The sequence below is a fragment of the Sciurus vulgaris genome, assembly GCF_902686455.1.
Source record: "Sciurus vulgaris genome assembly, chromosome: 18".
In the NCBI taxonomy this organism is placed as follows: domain Eukaryota; kingdom Metazoa; phylum Chordata; class Mammalia; order Rodentia; family Sciuridae; genus Sciurus; species Sciurus vulgaris.
The window spans coordinates 11,181,561-11,198,450 of NC_136479.1; the positions used below are offsets into that span (position 1 = coordinate 11,181,561).

General features: G+C 39.7%; 2 protein-coding genes across 11 annotated transcripts in view; one reads left to right on the forward strand and one right to left on the reverse strand.

The window, feature by feature from the left end:
• The window catches only part of PARN (poly(A)-specific ribonuclease), a 578,557-nt gene that overhangs the window by 267,134 nt on the left and 294,533 nt on the right, over positions 1 to 16,890 (reverse strand). The window lies entirely within an intron of this gene.
• Positions 1 to 16,890, forward strand: part of MRTFB (myocardin related transcription factor B) — a 386,264-nt gene that overhangs the window by 121,023 nt on the left and 248,351 nt on the right. For all 10 annotated transcript variants that reach the window (XR_013760651.1, XM_079120567.1, XM_079120568.1 and 7 more), the window contains one exon: positions 16,429 to 16,494. Coding sequence is in view for 9 of the 10 variants with exons in the window: in XM_079120567.1 (XP_078976693.1) it covers positions 16,429 to 16,494 (66 nt within the window). In the remaining variant the exon portion in view is untranslated. The remainder of the gene's footprint in view (positions 1 to 16,428; positions 16,495 to 16,890) is intronic.

Here is a 16,890-nt window from a genome sequence, read left to right on the forward strand (position 1 = left end):
CTAACAACCCCAGAATGCAATGTTTTAACCACTCAAAGTGCAGTTCTTGCTCAGAACACACTCATATGGGTTAAATGCTGTGTCTTAGGCAACTGTCCTCCAAGAAGTGACTCGGAGATCTGGGCTCCTTTGATTGTGTGGCTCAACCACAGCATTGGGTGGCAAGGAAGAGTTACAGATTTGGGGAACCACATTCTTGATTTTGCCAGAGTGGTTAAGAATAGCTGAGATGAAGCATTTAAAAGTTTGTGGTAGGTTGCCCAGGAAACATGAAGTAATTCAACATGTTGTACTGGGACATATCTATAGTAGATTTATTTAGAAGCAAATGAACATTTGTCTGACATGTTTTGCATGATCCTAGTAGTATAAGTTATAGTAGTAGTATAGGAATATAGATTAAATATCTTTGCCAAAGAACCAAAACTTTGAAGTGATGGAAATGAACTTATCCACAATTCTACCTTTGATGTCCATTAACCACAGAAAGGTATTTAAATTTAAAATAATTGAAATGAAACCAGGTATGGTGGCATGCACCTGTAGTCCTAACTGCTCCTCTGAAGCAAGAGGATCGTTTGAGACCACCCTGGGCAACTTAGTGAGACCCTGTCTCAAAAAAACAAAACAAATTAATTAAATAATTAAAATTAGAAAAAAAAAATGTAAATCCTGCCCCCTCAGTCCATTTGCCAGCCAGTAGCTCCATGACTGCTGCCGTTGAAGGCTTCTGTCACCGAGTGTTCCACTGAATAAGGCTGCTCTAGGCTTTTCTCCTGTCACCCAGCTTTGCAGGCCCAGAGTCTTAAAACTCAGTTCCTGTGCCATTTCCTAAGGACTGTTACTTGATCTCATCATCTGAAAATACTTTATTCTCCCCTTTATGTCCCCCCAAATTTTATCAGAGTCTTTTTATGGCATTTCCTCATAGTCCATTGTGATACATGTCTCTACTGTCTTCACTACTGAACCATAATGTTTCTTGGGGATACAATTTTTATTCCTCATTCCCAAGGTCTTGCCTCTCACAAACATGTTGTTGTTATAATGCAACAAATATTTAAAGAGTATTATGCCTCTCACTGCCTTCTTAAACTGGATATAATGATTTGAGCTATTACCTTCCAATATATTAATTCAATTATAAGTTAATGGCTTACCCAAAATGTAAGGCATTGCTGAGATGCGTAAGATTGCTTGCCTGCTCACAGACTGAACCCGAGATCATTACTAGATTGCTAGATAGAACTGTTATTTGGTGTTTGATTTTTGTCATCTCCCACTTCCTGCTACTCTCCTTTTCCTAATATGCTGCTTCTGACATCTTTAAAATTGACAACCAAAATATAATAAAGGAATTGTTGACTCCACTAAAATTTATTAGACCACAGTGGAGAAGCAGACAAATAAACAGGCAACGATAACAAAATAGTGTTACGAAGTCTTCTATAAGTAAAGTATGTGAATTTTGCAACATCTGTTTAAATTTCTCTGGGGATTTTTACTTCTTTTTTTCTGCCAGTATTCTACAAGTACCATACAGTGAGTTACCACTAAATTAGTGTTTTAAAAAAGAAAATTTGGAAAGACAGGAGATGTGGTGTTTATATATATATATATTTTTTTTTTTTTTTTTTTTTGAGGTGTTGGGGATTGAACCCAGGGCCTTGTGCTTACAAACAAGCACTCTACCAACTGAACTACATCCCCAGCCCTCTGTGGTGTTTATATTCAGATAATATACAGGTAGAATGAAGAAGCGAAAGATCCCCCCTCCCCAGACATGATTACCTTTGACACGAAATCGTGTAGTTTAATTTTTATTGGGAATAATTTCATTGAGCAGAAATGTTTCACATAGCCCCATGATGGATGTTGTGAGCTACTGCATTCCAGGACCTCAGAGCCCAAAGAGAGAAAAATAAAAGTTACACACGCACGCACGCACATGCACAGGAAAGAAACAACAGAAGAAAGCTGTATGCTTCGGTACAGATGAGCAAAGGATGGGCCTCTCTCCTACACAGTTGTCTACCACCCTAATGTCACCCGTTGCCCTCTTATTTCTTCCCAGCAAACATACTTTTCTGGGCTTTCCCATCTCTGTCCAACTAACACTCATGCTGGTACCCTTGACACTTTTCTTAGCCTGTTCCTCATGGCCTGTCACCAGACCTGTCTGATCTTCCTCAGCAGTACTTCACCTCTCCACTCACAGCTTCACTCGGGCAACACCTGGTCCAGCCCCTTCCTCAAACAGGCCCTTGGCAGGAATCTGCTGATTTCTCTCCCCCATCCCTGCAGTCCTGCCGCTTTGGTCCAGCGCCCTCCAGAGATACAAGGCAGTCATCCTGAAATGTAGGCTTGCTCTATCGTTCCCATTTGTTTGGAATAAAATCTGAAACCCATGGGTGAAAGGCCCTGCTGGTCTCCAGGACTTCCCTCCACTTTCCCTCTGGCACTGGTCTTTCAGAACGACTCTCCTGCAGCGCTGCGGCTCAACCTTCATTGCGCTGCAGGCGCCACCTCCTCACAGAGGCCTCTCTGCCATCGCCCTTCCTCAAACTCATGTGGATCCTCTTAGTCCTCCTAAGCATCCATCACGATCATTTTATAGGTCTTCACCTCTCTTCCAGACTGTAGGGTCTCTGAGGAAAGAGCTGAATGTGTTTTGTTCTCTGTGTTCAGAGCTCATAGCCCAGTGCCTGTGCTTCTCCCTCAGTGAATTGTTTCAGAGGAGTGCACTGTCCCCAGTGGTGGCGTATCAGGAACATGCGCATGGGTTGCTGTAGTTACCCTGATTCCATCTTTCAAAGGAGAGGGGTGCTTCAGAATTGCCACTTAGCCCCTGTTAAAGTCTGTGAGCAGTATTGGGATAGGCATTTAAGTGCTACTTTATCATATTTGTCCCTCCATGGTAATGTGGTACACTATCATGACACTATTCTACTTTCATGACAAAAGCTTTCAGAAAAATACAAATGAAGCTTGAAGCATTCCGTTTTCAATTATTTCCTAATGATAGCTTTATCAGGGCTTTTTTAAAATAGCCTTTTTAAGTGGTGAGGAGTATACGCTTAGAACTTCTTTGTGCCTTCCTAGTTATCTTAGTCTGCTCAGGCTGCCATAAGAGAATACCATAGACTGTGTGGCTTAAATGACAGGACTTAACTTTTTTCCACATTTCAGAAGCCTGGAAAATGGGGTAGGGTTCATTTTCTTGTGAGGGCCCTCCTCTTGGCCTGCAGCTTTGCTGTGTGTTCAGGTGGCATTTCCATGGTGAGTGCACAGGGAGAGAAAGGAAGAGAGCGAGCTCTGTTTCTTTTCACAAGGATGCTAATCCTATGGACTAGGTTCTGCCCTTATGACCTCATTTAACTTTACATGTAAAGGCCCCGTTTCCAAATAAAGTTACATTGGGGTCAGGGCTTCAACATGTGGATTTGAGAGGGACACAGTTGAGTATGTAGCACCAGTGAGTTTTTATTGGCACATACAACTTTTTCTATTGGAATTGTAACGTGTAGGATTTCTTTTTATATAGGGTCAGTATGATTAAAAGCACTCTTGAGGTTGTTTGATACCATGGCCAAGACTTAATAGAGTAGTGGGACATATTTCTTTTTGTTTACTAAAATTAATTTTGTAAGAAAAAATGCCTTATGGAAGCACTGCACCTTCCTGATTCTGGTTCTGCTTCTCACTAATTGTGTAGTGTTGAATGAGTGCTTGATTTCTTTGTAGAAATAAATATGGGTACCCACCTTGCGAGGTTTCTAGAGAGGTGAGATGAGGGCTTACACGTAAAGTTCCTGGGGTGATGCCTGACACGGGTAGGCCCTCCTACATGCGAGGACTCTGTTTGCTTTACCTAGCCGACCTTTCCAGGCTGGGGCAAAGTCGGACCGATTTCTAGGATGCTGAAGCAGGAGAACACAGAGAGGGCCATTTCTGAGGAGGTGCAAGTGTCCAGTCGCTGCCTGTCGGTTACTATGATTCATTGCTTGTCTACAATCATAGAACTGTGAGTTCCGACGTGCGTCTTCACTGCCTACAGTTATACTTTTTCTTATTTATTTGAACTGAAAGAGTGAAGTCAATAGATTGTCTGTGTTGGAGTCTAAACACCAAAACCACGCACACAGCAGTCTTTTCGCACATACTACTTTACAAAACATGCTCTTGCAATACCTGCTCAACGATTGACTGTGGTGTGTGGCAAGGGATAGCTGGGCGACCCTCCAGGCTCTGCGTAACTGCTTGGTTCATTGTCATCTGGATCGTCATGCGCAGCTGCTGTGATGTTAAGATCACACAAACTGTGGTAGATCTCAGATGTCTTTATGTTTGGTGTGCACCTTGCACTTATGTATATGGATATGTATATGCGAATGCATACATGTGAAGGTGTGTTACCCGCATGAAAAGAGAGAGAGTATGCATGTATGAGCCTGTCACTTAAAAGAAAAACCAAAATACTGAGCCTGGATCAAGTGGCCTCAGTACAGCAGTAGGTACTTACTTTTCTTGGGGGGGAACAATACTCCCCTGTTTTTTCTCTTTCATTGTTAATTATTCTTGTGTTCTTAGAACCCACCTTAGGAATTTCCATTAAGAAATCACAGGCTCTTTTAGACATGTACATCTCACCATTGCAGAGTGATTAGGAAACAGCTTCAACCCCAGGCACCTCTGCCTGGAGCTCTGCACTGATTCTAATGCAGTGATAGAACGTAGAATTTTTATTGTCTCCCAAAAAGAAAAATAAGCATTAACTTCTTTTGAAACAATATAGTTAAGAAATCTAGAGGTTCTGATATAGAACACATGATTCTTCATGTTTAATGTTATTTTTAAAAAATAATAGTTTTAACCTCTTAGCATTGCCAGAGATCAGGCAGTTAAGTGGATGCCTTTGCTCTTGCAGTGTGTTATTTGTGTTGCATTTCCACCGATGCCACTGTGCACTTTATTTTTACTACTTCTGAACCAAATGAGATTTTTTTTTTTATACTTGGCCATTCTATACCAGGCCCCAGGCTTAATATCACATTGTCATACCACGAGAAGCATATTTTAAATTCATTACAACTTTTGACAGAAAGGAGAAGGAAATTTGTGTGAAGGTATGATCAGTTTAGAGAAACATGCCCCATTTTTAGCAGTCTGTTTCCATGGCAATAGAAGCAACAGCCAACCAGAGAGTTATCAGAGCTCCTGTAAATTTCCAAGCTAAGTGTTGAAAACATTGTCTTCCTAAGCTCATGCTGCAAAGTAATGCAGGAAACCTACAGTGGGGTCGCCTGGAATAACGGCAGTTCTGTTAGCATTTTAGTTTTTCCTTCAGTTTTGTTCTTTAATTTCTAACAGAGGTAAATGCTGTACTCTGGATTGTAGGACCTCCTCACAGACAAGGGACTATGGTTTAGAATTCTGCAGTCATCCCACCTTCATGTGCTTCTTGAGGATGCAGTAGATATGGTCTTACATTGAAATGAGAGCCGGTATTTCCTACTTAGTCTAAGGACCAACTTTTTTCAAACAGTAGTCTGCACAGTATTTTTAGTTAACTTAATTGTTGTTCCTTTTTTTTTTTTTTTTTTTTTTTTGGGTGCTGGGGATCGAACCCAGGGCCTTGTGCTTACAAGGCAAGCACTCTACCGACTGAGCTATCTCCCCAGCCCCTTGTTGTTCCTTTTTAATCAGAAAATAGTCATAATATAAAAATTCCTGATACAAGGGCTGAGGATATAGTTCGTGGCAGAGTGCTTGCCTAGCATGCCTGAGGCCCTGAGTTCAAACCCCAGCACTGAAAAAAAAAAAAAAAAAAAATTCTGATCCAAATGCTGTTTGCTCTTTATAGTGTCTGAGCTTTAGACTTACGTGCACACTGTGTACCTCTACTGCTGTTTCAAACAGGAAGTGGCGACAGAAGTCTGCTTAATCAGTGCAGATGGCACAGCTCTTACAGGACACCCCACTGTTTTATTTCTGGCCTCTTGGCATTCCATTTTTAAAAATTACTTGAAGAACCTTATTTTATAGTAGGCAAATTAGTCCCCTGAAAATATAACCGAAAATCTATGGTCTTTGGTTGCTCCTTTTAGCATCATTAGAGTGCTTAACTCTGTCTTTAATGTAGCACGAATTACACATTAATTTTAAGTGACGATGAAAAGAAGTTAGTATCGACCACCTTTTCATGTTCGTCTTCTTTACCCATAGCCTCTCCTATATAGTCTTTTACCCTTCAAAACTGCATAATTATATTTTGTGTTCTGTTCCTATTATTAACATTAATTCAAAAGTAGCCTCAGACCCCAAATTCACACAGTGAAATAAAAGAAACAGTGTTGGTTTGTCCCGTGACAATTACTTGGCCGTGGAAAATCCTTTTGGTAATTTGTTCCTAAATGTGGACCAGTACTCTCTTAGAAAACTGTAACTCTGTAATGTATACTCTAACTATACCATGTGAAATGAAGTAAAGCATGTATTTTAAAACTTCTGTATGCAGTGAGCACTGTGAAAGATGCTAGAAAAGTAAAGATAGGTTCTATTTCTAGGGAAGTCGAGGGGAAGAATATAACCTAGATGGGGAATATAGACTAGCTGTAACTCTAATTGTCAAATCATTAAAAGATCAAGTCACCGTTAATCATTATTGGAATTATGTTGATAAGAGGGGGCCTGCTGTAAGTGGGTAGAAAATTGATGATTTTATTATTGAAAAAGTAGTTTGTTAAAGTCTGTTCCCCTGATTTCTTTTTTTTTTTTTAATTTACTGAGGTGAACTTCATATAAAATTAACCATTTTAAAGTGAACAATTTAGTAGCGTTTTGTATATTTCACAATGTTGTGCAATGGCCACCACTGTGTAGTTCTAAAACATTTTCTTCATCCTAAAAGAAAACCCCATAGCCATTAAGCAGTCCCTTTGCCCCTCCTGTGTCCCCTCTGCCAAGTCCCTGGCAACCACCATCTGTACTCTGTCTGGATTTGCCTATTCTAGATATTTCATATGAATGAAATTTTAAGTGACCTTTTGTGCCTGGCATCTTTCACTTAGTGTAATTTCTTCCAGGTTCATTAACATTTAGTATGCTTAAATACTTAATTCCTTTTTGTGGCTGCATAATATTCCATTGTATCCATAGACCACAATTTGCCCATTTATGTGTGGATGACATTTTCCACCAGCTGTCCATTAAGGATAGTGATGCTGTGAACATGTATATATTACATGTATTTGATTACTTGCTTTCAATTCTTTGTATTTCACCTAGGAATGGAATCTCTGGGCTGCAATTGTTCTTAACTAAAATTTTATGTAATGAGCCTTAGCACGTCCTGCCAAATATTCTAATTTTGTATCTTGTGATCTTTTTCTCTGATAAAGATGGTGTAGTTTAGAGCCAACGAATGCCTTGTTCGTTTCCTAACAGACATCTCTTCCCTGGGCTGTTGCCTGATTAGTTGGAGCATTTAGGTATTAAATTATGATGCTTCTCTTTCACCTTGCTTTTCACCATCTGCTCGAATTATTTCAAATGGCTTTGCTGGCCTCAAAACTAACCTTCCTTCATCCATCTTACTTTCAGCAGATGACCCTTTTCTTCTTTCTTCTCCAAGAAAATAAAAGCTATCATCTGGGAACTCCCAGAGCAAAGCGTGAGACTTCCTGCAGTGGTGTCCAGTCCTCACTCCCAGTGTTGTGACAGGGCCTCTTAGCAAAGACCACCCTGCCTGTTCTGGGTCTCCTCCCCAGAGCCTGAAGGAACCGCTGTCTTGTCCTCTTGCCCTTCCTCTTGCTCATGTGCATTCCTTCCCTCCCTGCCACCCCTCTCTCTGACTCTTTAACAGCCATAACTTGCTCAAGACTCTTCCCCCTTGAAGTTCCACACCCTCAAGCTTCCTTCTCTCCCCCACCGCACATCTTGAAGCACGCTTTCGTTAAATGCCTCCTGCTCCTGCCTCCTTCACTCCCTAACCTCCTCCAGTCCCACTTGCACCCGTCACTTACAAAAGCAGTTCCTGTGTTGGAGGAGCAGCATTTGACTATTATCCATGCCCTCTTCTAGAAGTACTTTTACCTGGTTCTTTCACCTTCTTATATGACTTCCTCTGACTTCCTTTGTTGGATCATTCTTCCATATCTCACCCATAAAGAAGCTTTTAATTATTGACTTTCTTAGGACCTCGATCCTGAGCTGCTTCTGCCCTCTCTGTTTAAATCCTTTTCCTCAGCAAACTCTGGTGGCTTTAAATACCGCAAAGGTGACAACTCCCAGATTCCTTCCAGTCTTTGAAATCTGGACCCACAAAAGCCAATCGCTGTTTTGATATCTCCACTTCCTATTCAAACAGGTCCAGTACTGAGCTTCTGAATGGCAAATCTATGTCCCTTATCTCAGAAATAGTGTACCAGGTGCTTAAACCTACAACCCAGGAATCATCTATGTGACTTTTGCTCTCTTATGGTCCCTACTGCTCATTAGTTATATGAAATTCTACTATTAGGCATGATATCATAATAGTAGGCATGATATCATGCCTAATAGTAGATGTTGTTGTATTTTTGGGTTTTGTTTTTTTTTTTAGACTGGTTCTTACCTGTTGTGGCTGGACTCTGAACTCCTGGGCTCAAGTGATCCTCTAACCTCAGGCCTCCAAGTAGATGAGACTACATTCCAGTTTGTTTCTAAATTCAAAGTTACCTTAAAACATAATGATGTATAATGCAGGGAAGGATAGGAACAAAAAGGTACTCTTACCTTGTAAGTGGAACTATAGGTGTGTATGATCATTTGGATGGCAGAATGATTCTATCAGGATCTGAAGTACATGCTCCATTTTTGGAAATTTAACCTATAGATAGATCATCAAAGGATGCCTGAATGAGCCTATTCATTGTGCCATTGTTTATAGTAGGGAAAAAAAAAAAAAACGGTAAGTGTGTACTATACAATTAATACATGTTTGAAGAGGAAAGGGTAGATTCCCTGTTCCCCGTTTGAAGCAAATTCCCAAACTACATGAACAATATAATGCCACACATGTATTTCCTTTGCATACTTTGTATGTAATATTGATGGAATATTCACAAAACATTTTTAGGACCCATAGAAATTTAACTGGTTGTTTTGGAAAAAGAATAGGAGGTCTTGGTGGGATGGGTTGACTTTCACTTTTCCATTTAATACCTTTTTAATACCCCAGCCCACTTAATCCTATTTAAACAATGCATAGTACATTTTCTCCAAAGACCAATTACCTCGCACTCTTAGCTATGCAAGCTTCTGCTGGGGCGGGGAACAGGATCTGTTCATTGCCTGGCACTGACTCGAGTTAATCCACCGCTGATTCTAGCATAGTCTTCTTGCCTCTGGTTCACTTAGCCGTTACTTGACTGGTAAGGTTTTTGGTGGTGGTGGTGGTTCTTTTTCACCCCTTATGATTCTGTGGTTTATTCTATCCAGTGTCCCATTATTAAATAATATATTTTAGATCATCCCTCTAACTTGCAGAGAGCTGCTCATTCCCCTTCCCCACCCCAGCTTGCCCTCCTCAGACCCCATCTCTGAAATCTGGATGTTCAGAGAGCATTTCCTAGACTGTGCTGCCAGCCATTCTGTTTCCCTCAAAGTGGCCTTTCCTCCTTTTTGTTGTAGTACAGTCTTCAGGCAGACTTCCTGGTCAAAGCCATGCTTCTTTTTGGCTTGCTCAACTCATACTAAACTGCCCTCTGGTTATTAATTCATAATTATATAATTATTTTTAAAGTGAAAATTACTTTGATTACATCATGTTAAGGAAATATTTCAAACATTCTACTTACAGAAACAAAAGAGAATGAACATACCATTTTGGTTCAGAATGCTGCTGAAGTTTTAAATTTTTTTGAACATAAAGTCTTTTTTTATTCACTTATTTATATGCGGTGCTGAGAATCAAACATAGTGCCTCACACATGTGAGGCAAGTGCTCTACTGCCGAGCTACAACTCCAGCCCTGAAGTTTTTTAATTGGGGTATAAGCATAATGTGGTCGAAATTATTGTATTTTGTGACACACTCCTACAATCCCAGTGACTTGGAAGACTGAAGCAGCAGCATCACAAGTTCGAGACCAGTCTCAAGAACTTAAAGACCCTCTTAAAATAAAAAATAAAAAAGAGCTGGGAATGTAGCTCAGTGGTACAGCACACCAGGTTCAATCCCTAGTACTGAAAAGAAAAAAATATATATTTTAAGATACCTTATGTTGAAAACTAATTTTAAATTTTTGTCACTTTAAATCACTTAGGAACAGGGGAAGTAACTAAATGAAGACAATTTTTTTATATCTAAAATATTTGTGGTACTAAGAAGCACACAAGAAGCATTTCCAGTTTATCACTAGATGAACTGACTTTTGGAGTGGTGATTAAAATCTTGTATAAAAATAGAGCAAGTTCAAAGCACTTCTGTTGACCTAACTTTGTTTTTATCTGTTGTGACAAGAAATAAGGATTAAGTAAAATTTTCAAAATTATATGCAATTTTCTCCTTGTTGACATGTAATAGGAAATCATGAATGTAAGGTGTAAGACATAAATAAGACACATCTCCTTGGAAAAATTCAGTACTTAAGATTTTTTCACTAAATGAGATGGATATAAAGCCATCTGTATCCGTGTTCTCACATATCTACTATAATTTCAACAGTTTTACAGGAAGAAAATAGTCTCATTACTTAATGATCATGGATTTAAATTTAGGAAATAACTAGAAATGAGAAATAAACTTTATAAAAATTCCTCTACAGCATTATTTATAGCTGCAAAAATTGGAAAGAATCTAAGTGGTAAATGGAGGATATTTAGCTCACAATGGCATAGCCACCCAACAGAATATTTTATATATCCATTAAAATAATGTTTATTGTTGCGTTTAGAATATGACTGCAGTATGTTGAAGCAGAGAATCAAAAATTATGCTTAAAGGAAATATACCACTATGATAGCAGCAGTTGTGTCTCTGGGGGATATAATCAGCAATTTTCTTTTTCAGTTTCTCCTATTGTTTTCTATTTTCTTAATTTGTGTAATGAATATGTCTCTTATAATGTGCGTAATATTTTTTAATTAAAAAATGCTTTGAATTTGGGCTGTTTAAGAAAGATGCAGTACTTACAAGAGGCAAATGGATTGTGCCCTCATCTCCCCTCATTGACAGGGTGCCTCATGTGCCTCTTCTGAGCTTTGCCATCTAGAAACACAGCTGGTGTCAGATTCTCACCTTGGGGTAAATGTGTTGCACCAAGAATACAGTGCTGCCTGTAGGAAGAGTGCTTTCTTGTATCAGCCCTATTTTTCTTTCTAACTTCCTTTCCTCCTTAGACAATCAAACAGGTTTAAACTCTGTTCTAAACCTTTATTTTAAACCTAAGAACCTCTTAAGACAATGTGTTTCTAGATTTTCCAAAGATAAAGACAAAATGACATTCTTTGAAGGTGTTCTAATGTGAGCAGTTTAACACAAATTCTGTTTCACTCTATTACTTCAATCTTTTGTTTTCTGTAAGATGTACACAGTCACTGAGTGTCTTGACCTGTTTTTTCCACTGAGAATTGTAGAGCTTCACATGTATGGTTTTCTTGCATGCAGGTAATTTGCATGATGGCCATGGAAGGTACTGAGTGTGAGTCGACCTAGTAACAGCATGCAGGCTGATGTCATTGGCTGGTGTGCACTTTCACCTCCCAGAGAGGAACTCTCAGGTGCAGTTCACAGACATGAGGCTATCACCAAGGAGACTGGCTTCTTAGGCAGCTGTGCTGCCACCACAGGACAGGGAGCAAGACCAGTCTAGTCTTCAGTTTGGGGCTACGGGAATGAAATCTTGTCAGCACGGGGCCTCAAGATATCCGTAGACCCGACTAGCACACCAGCTTATATGATACTCTTAGGAACTACAGCTGTGTGAGAGGGCTGAGTGACTTCCAGCATCTTGGACTTTCTCCACATAAACGGAACACTCCTGAGTATACCGGCTGCAAAGGGAGGAAGAGGTTTTACTTGGTAAAACATCTTGAGCCCACGACCACAAATGCCTCTTTGATCTTTGGAAGTGTCAGGTCCTCTATATGCAGGTCTCTTTTCCCTTTACAGTCCTGGAGGAGCACCAACAAATTCTACCCAACGTCTGCCTTTGGTGTTGCATGACCATTAAGCTGTATACAGCATTCCGGCTGTGTTCTTCCTGGCCTTGAACATTTTGCCTCTAAGGTCCTGTTGCCACTTATTACACTTTTTTGTGACACTTATGATGAGTGGGAGGTACTGAAAGGAAGTTTGATATTTTCTAAAATAATGAACTTGTACCTGTTTGGTACTTTTCATAACTAGTAGTTGTTTTCAGAATAGCCTTTGTCAGGGCTGGGGATGTGGCTTAGTGGTAGAGCACTTGCCTAGCATGCATGAGGCCCTGGGTCCAATCCCTAGCACTACAAGAAAAGGAAGGGTTGCAGTTTAAAGCGAATCAGAAGTGTCAATGTACCTGATGATTTTTTTGTTTGTTTGTTTTGGTTTGGTTTGGTTTTTTTGGGGGGGTGCCTGCCAGGGCTTCATGCGTGCTAGGCAAGCTCTACCTCTTCTGTACTCCTAGCATACATGCATCTCTTGATAGGCCATTATGCCTCATATTCAACATATTTATTTGCCAGTTGGTGTAGATGAATATAGTGTATCCACAGTATTATTCACCTATTGGTACAGGTGAAAAATAAAAAGGGTAGATAATCGGCCGACTTAAAAACATTACAAGTTACTTCAAGTCTGCCTCCCCTCTAAATTCTTGTTCTTCCTAATGTTCTTTTGTTTTTTGGGGGGGGGGGGGGAGTGCGGCTGGGGAAACTTACCAGGAATTGAACTCAGGGGCACTCGACCACTGAGTCACATTCACAGCCCTATTTTGTATTTTATTTAGAGACAGAACTTTGCTTTTACTGAGTCTGGCTTTGAACTCTTGATCCTCCTGCTCCCAAGCTGCTGAGAGTATAGGTGTGCGCCACTGCACCCAGCTCCTAATGTCTTTGATTAAAAATGGATCTTCCAGTCACAGATACTGCTGCTTTTTCCCATAGGTTTGCATCCCATAAAGTACCCTGCATACAGTTACCTGCAGATACCTGACAGGTGTGCAGTAAATAAATGAAGGTGCCTGGGGGAGTTGAGAGCCTCAACTGCTTTGAGTAATGTATGATGCCCTTGCTTCTTGAGAAAATCAAAGGCAAATTTTTTTAGAACATTATTTGGAAAGATCATTCTGTTTATCATTAGGCAGTGCAACCTAGGTGGGGCTGTTTGTTGGTTTGTCCAGACATACAGGAAATTGGATGGAAAATGTAAATGGTCTGTTTTATGCTTTATTTTAACAACTAGCGAATGGTGTCTATGATATGTTGATATAAGAAGAAATGTTTCTGGTCTTTATTTCTGGTTTCTGGCATAGAACTCCTAAAACTTGTGATTTCCTGAGTAATGGGTGATAGGAACATCTTTTGTTATAATATTTTATCGTGGTGCTCAGCTTCTGACACAAGAGCTTCTTTCTAAGATCCTTGGAATCTCCAAAGTGATGAGTGATTTGGTATGCTAACAAGAGGACGGTAGCTGGAGGCCTTAGGTAGCTTTAGGATGCAGGCTCAGTCCCAAGAGACCAAGGCCTGGTAAGAGAGGAAGGGTGATATGCTTGGAGAGGGCATGCCCCTGGCACGCCCCCTGCTCTGTGCATTACTTCCATTTGGCTGTTTCTGAGTTGTATACTTTATAATAAAACAGCAAAGTACCCTCTTTAATTCTGTGAGCCATTCTAGTAAATTCTCAAAGCTGAATAGTGTATTATGGGAGCACCCCAAGTTTGTAGTATGAGTGGCCTGCAGTGGAGGCGTTCTTGTCAGTCTGATCCTAACTCCATGCATATAGTGTCAGAATTGAACTGAATCATTGGACATCCAGGTGATGAATTGGTTGATATGGGGAAAGGCCCATCCGTTTGGTGTCAAAAGTGACATTAGAAATCGTTCACAGGGTCATGCATCCGTTTTGTGTGCTACCCCATGGTAGAGGATACATGTCAACCTGAAAGTGATTTCTGGTCTTCAGTGATGGAGCCACCAGACTGCCCTCCTGCTGCATGAGGGTTCCTGAAATGACCCGTGCACAATCACGACTAACAAGCTGTTGTCAGTAGTGTTTGTTTGCAAATCAAGTTGTTGCAAATATATGTGTTTGATATATTTGACTGGCAAGTACATCTGTTGCTTTTTAAGTTTTTTGCTTTTTTTTAGTTTTTTGCTTTAAAACAAGAAGATCTTTTGATGTTTTCATTACACTTCCTTTTTGACAGTTTTGTGGATCCCCTTGGGGATAAAGGAAAGATAGTCTTGATGGAGCTTCTCCCACAGACAGACCCCACTCTCCCCGGCACCCACTTCTGAGCTGGAAATTGCCTCCGCCTTCTTTTCCTCTCGGTCTCTTGCATATTAACACCCTACATGCCATCAAGCGTTATAGCATTCATAGGGTGTTGGAGAGTGCAGGCATTGGGCGTTTTGAGATTCACAGGTCTGCTCCTTGGTTATTTTTGTTCCTACTAAAATACAGTGGGAACATATTATCCTCATTAAACTATTGGAAAATGCATCCATATTTTTAAACTTGTTTAATTTTTCTTTGACTGTGTAACAGAATCTTATGTCAGTTGCTTCAGTTCTAAATAGAATGTCAGCAAAACTTTCAATCCTGTGGTCCCCAAACAAAACCAAAAACCACATTTCTATATTCAGTAGAAAACAGAATTCATATCTAGCAAGGATAAGAGACTGTTTTTTAAAAAAGCATTTTATAATTTAGGCTCTTTTTGAGGTGTTTCTAAGACTTGGTTCTGCTCTGCAGTCAGCACCAGGCCAAGCACCAGCCAGGACTGTCGTCACATCTTCAGGCTTACTGCCTTCCAAACCAGCCTCTTGCTCCAGTCTCCCTCACTAGAAAATTGTCTTCTCTCCTATAATGGTTTAGGTATGAGGTCATCCCCAAAAGCTCACGCATAGAAGTGAAATGATTGGGTTATGAGAACCTTGACCTGATCAGTGGATTGATCTGCTAATATGGATGAACTAGGCCATAACTGGGCAGGTAGGGTGTGGCTGCCCAGGGCTGGAGGAGGGGGTCACTAAGGGTGTGCCTTTGGGTTTCATAGTTTGTCCTTCGTGAGTGGAGTTCTCTCTGCTTTCTGATTGCCATGTTCTGAGCTGCTTTCCTCTTCCGCTTACCTGTGGCCCAGAGATGTGCAGATACAGAGATAACCATCTAAGCTGAGACCCCTGAAACCTGGAGGGCTAAATAAACTTTTCATCTTCTAGAATTGTTCTTGTCTGGTTTGGTCACAACAGCAAAAAAAAAAACTAAAACATCTCCCCACCATTCAGGAAACACACATAAAACTTTTTAAAAGAATATTAACAATCATTAAGCAGACCCTTAATCATCCTAACCTTGGTTTTCATCCATAATTTGACACAAAAAAACAAAATGGAAGCTTAAAATTAACTGTAAGTCTAACCAAGAAAAATATTTTACAAAGTCACTTCATGTCTTCCTCTTTTTTGAAATGGGTTCACTTCACAGATAAAAATGTATAGCTGCTGTAAAAGGAATCTGCTTGAGAAACCTAGGAAGAAATCAATTTTTTTATTACATTTGGCAAACTGTCCATATTTCACAATGCATATTTTGTTCTACCACTTATAATGGTTTACTCTTCATTAAAATGATTTGGAGTTAATTGATTTATGCTTTTCTGAGAACTTGAAAAATGAGATATGGTATTATGTTTGTGCAAATATTAAACTTAAATTCCTAATTTAAAAATTTCACCTTGGGTCATTAGTAATGTTTCATAGATCTAATTTTTATGTACTTTGTCATCATTGAAACTACTTAAAATCTATTCCTGATGGGGTAAGTTTCTTCCTTAAGATATATTTTTTGCAATTAATTTATTATTTAAAAACAAAGGAAATATCAAGAAATCTCACATTTCTGTTTCTATGAATAAGATTTCTTTATGAACAAGTCTTAATGTATAAGCCACCTACTTTTAATTGCTAGGTACCATATGAATGTATTTAAATAGGAAATACTTAGCTTTAGTCATCAAATTAAGATTAACTAAACAAAAATTAAGTTGTGTAAACTTCAGTATACATGCACCAGGCAGGCAACAATCAAAAAGTAATTTTGTCAGTTGGAGTGTATCAGATAACATCCTTATTCAATTAGGAAATAGATGTTTAGTAAAGCTTAAAAGTACCCCTCTGGAAAGGCATGAGTTAGACCCTGTGGTTGCAGTAAACTCTAGTGGTGATTATTTCCTCTTCACAGTGCTCCAGCTGAGGCTGCAACAGAGGAGGACAAGAGAACAACTAGTGGACCAGGGCATCATGCCACGTAAGACCATGTTATTTTCATCTCTGGTGTATTCCGACAAGATGGGCATGCCTGAGGAGAACCTGTATCCTACCCACACTTCAGTCATATAGACTGAACCAGTGCACAACCAGTCAACTGATTGTGAAAGCCAGGCACCAGCATAATCAACCTAAGAAAACCGTGTGGAATACATTTTAAAAACCAGGTGCAGGTTAAGAGACGAACTTGAATTTTATGTAAAGAACACCTTTAAGACACTATAAAGTTCTTCCTTTGAATGTTAAAACTGGTTTTAGTTTTTAAATGACTGAAGTAATCACTCTAATGGGTCTGAGATTAGACTTGCAAAAGTAATGTGATAAAATTCACAACTTTGTTCTAAACTAATTCAGATTATCTTTGATACTATACTGT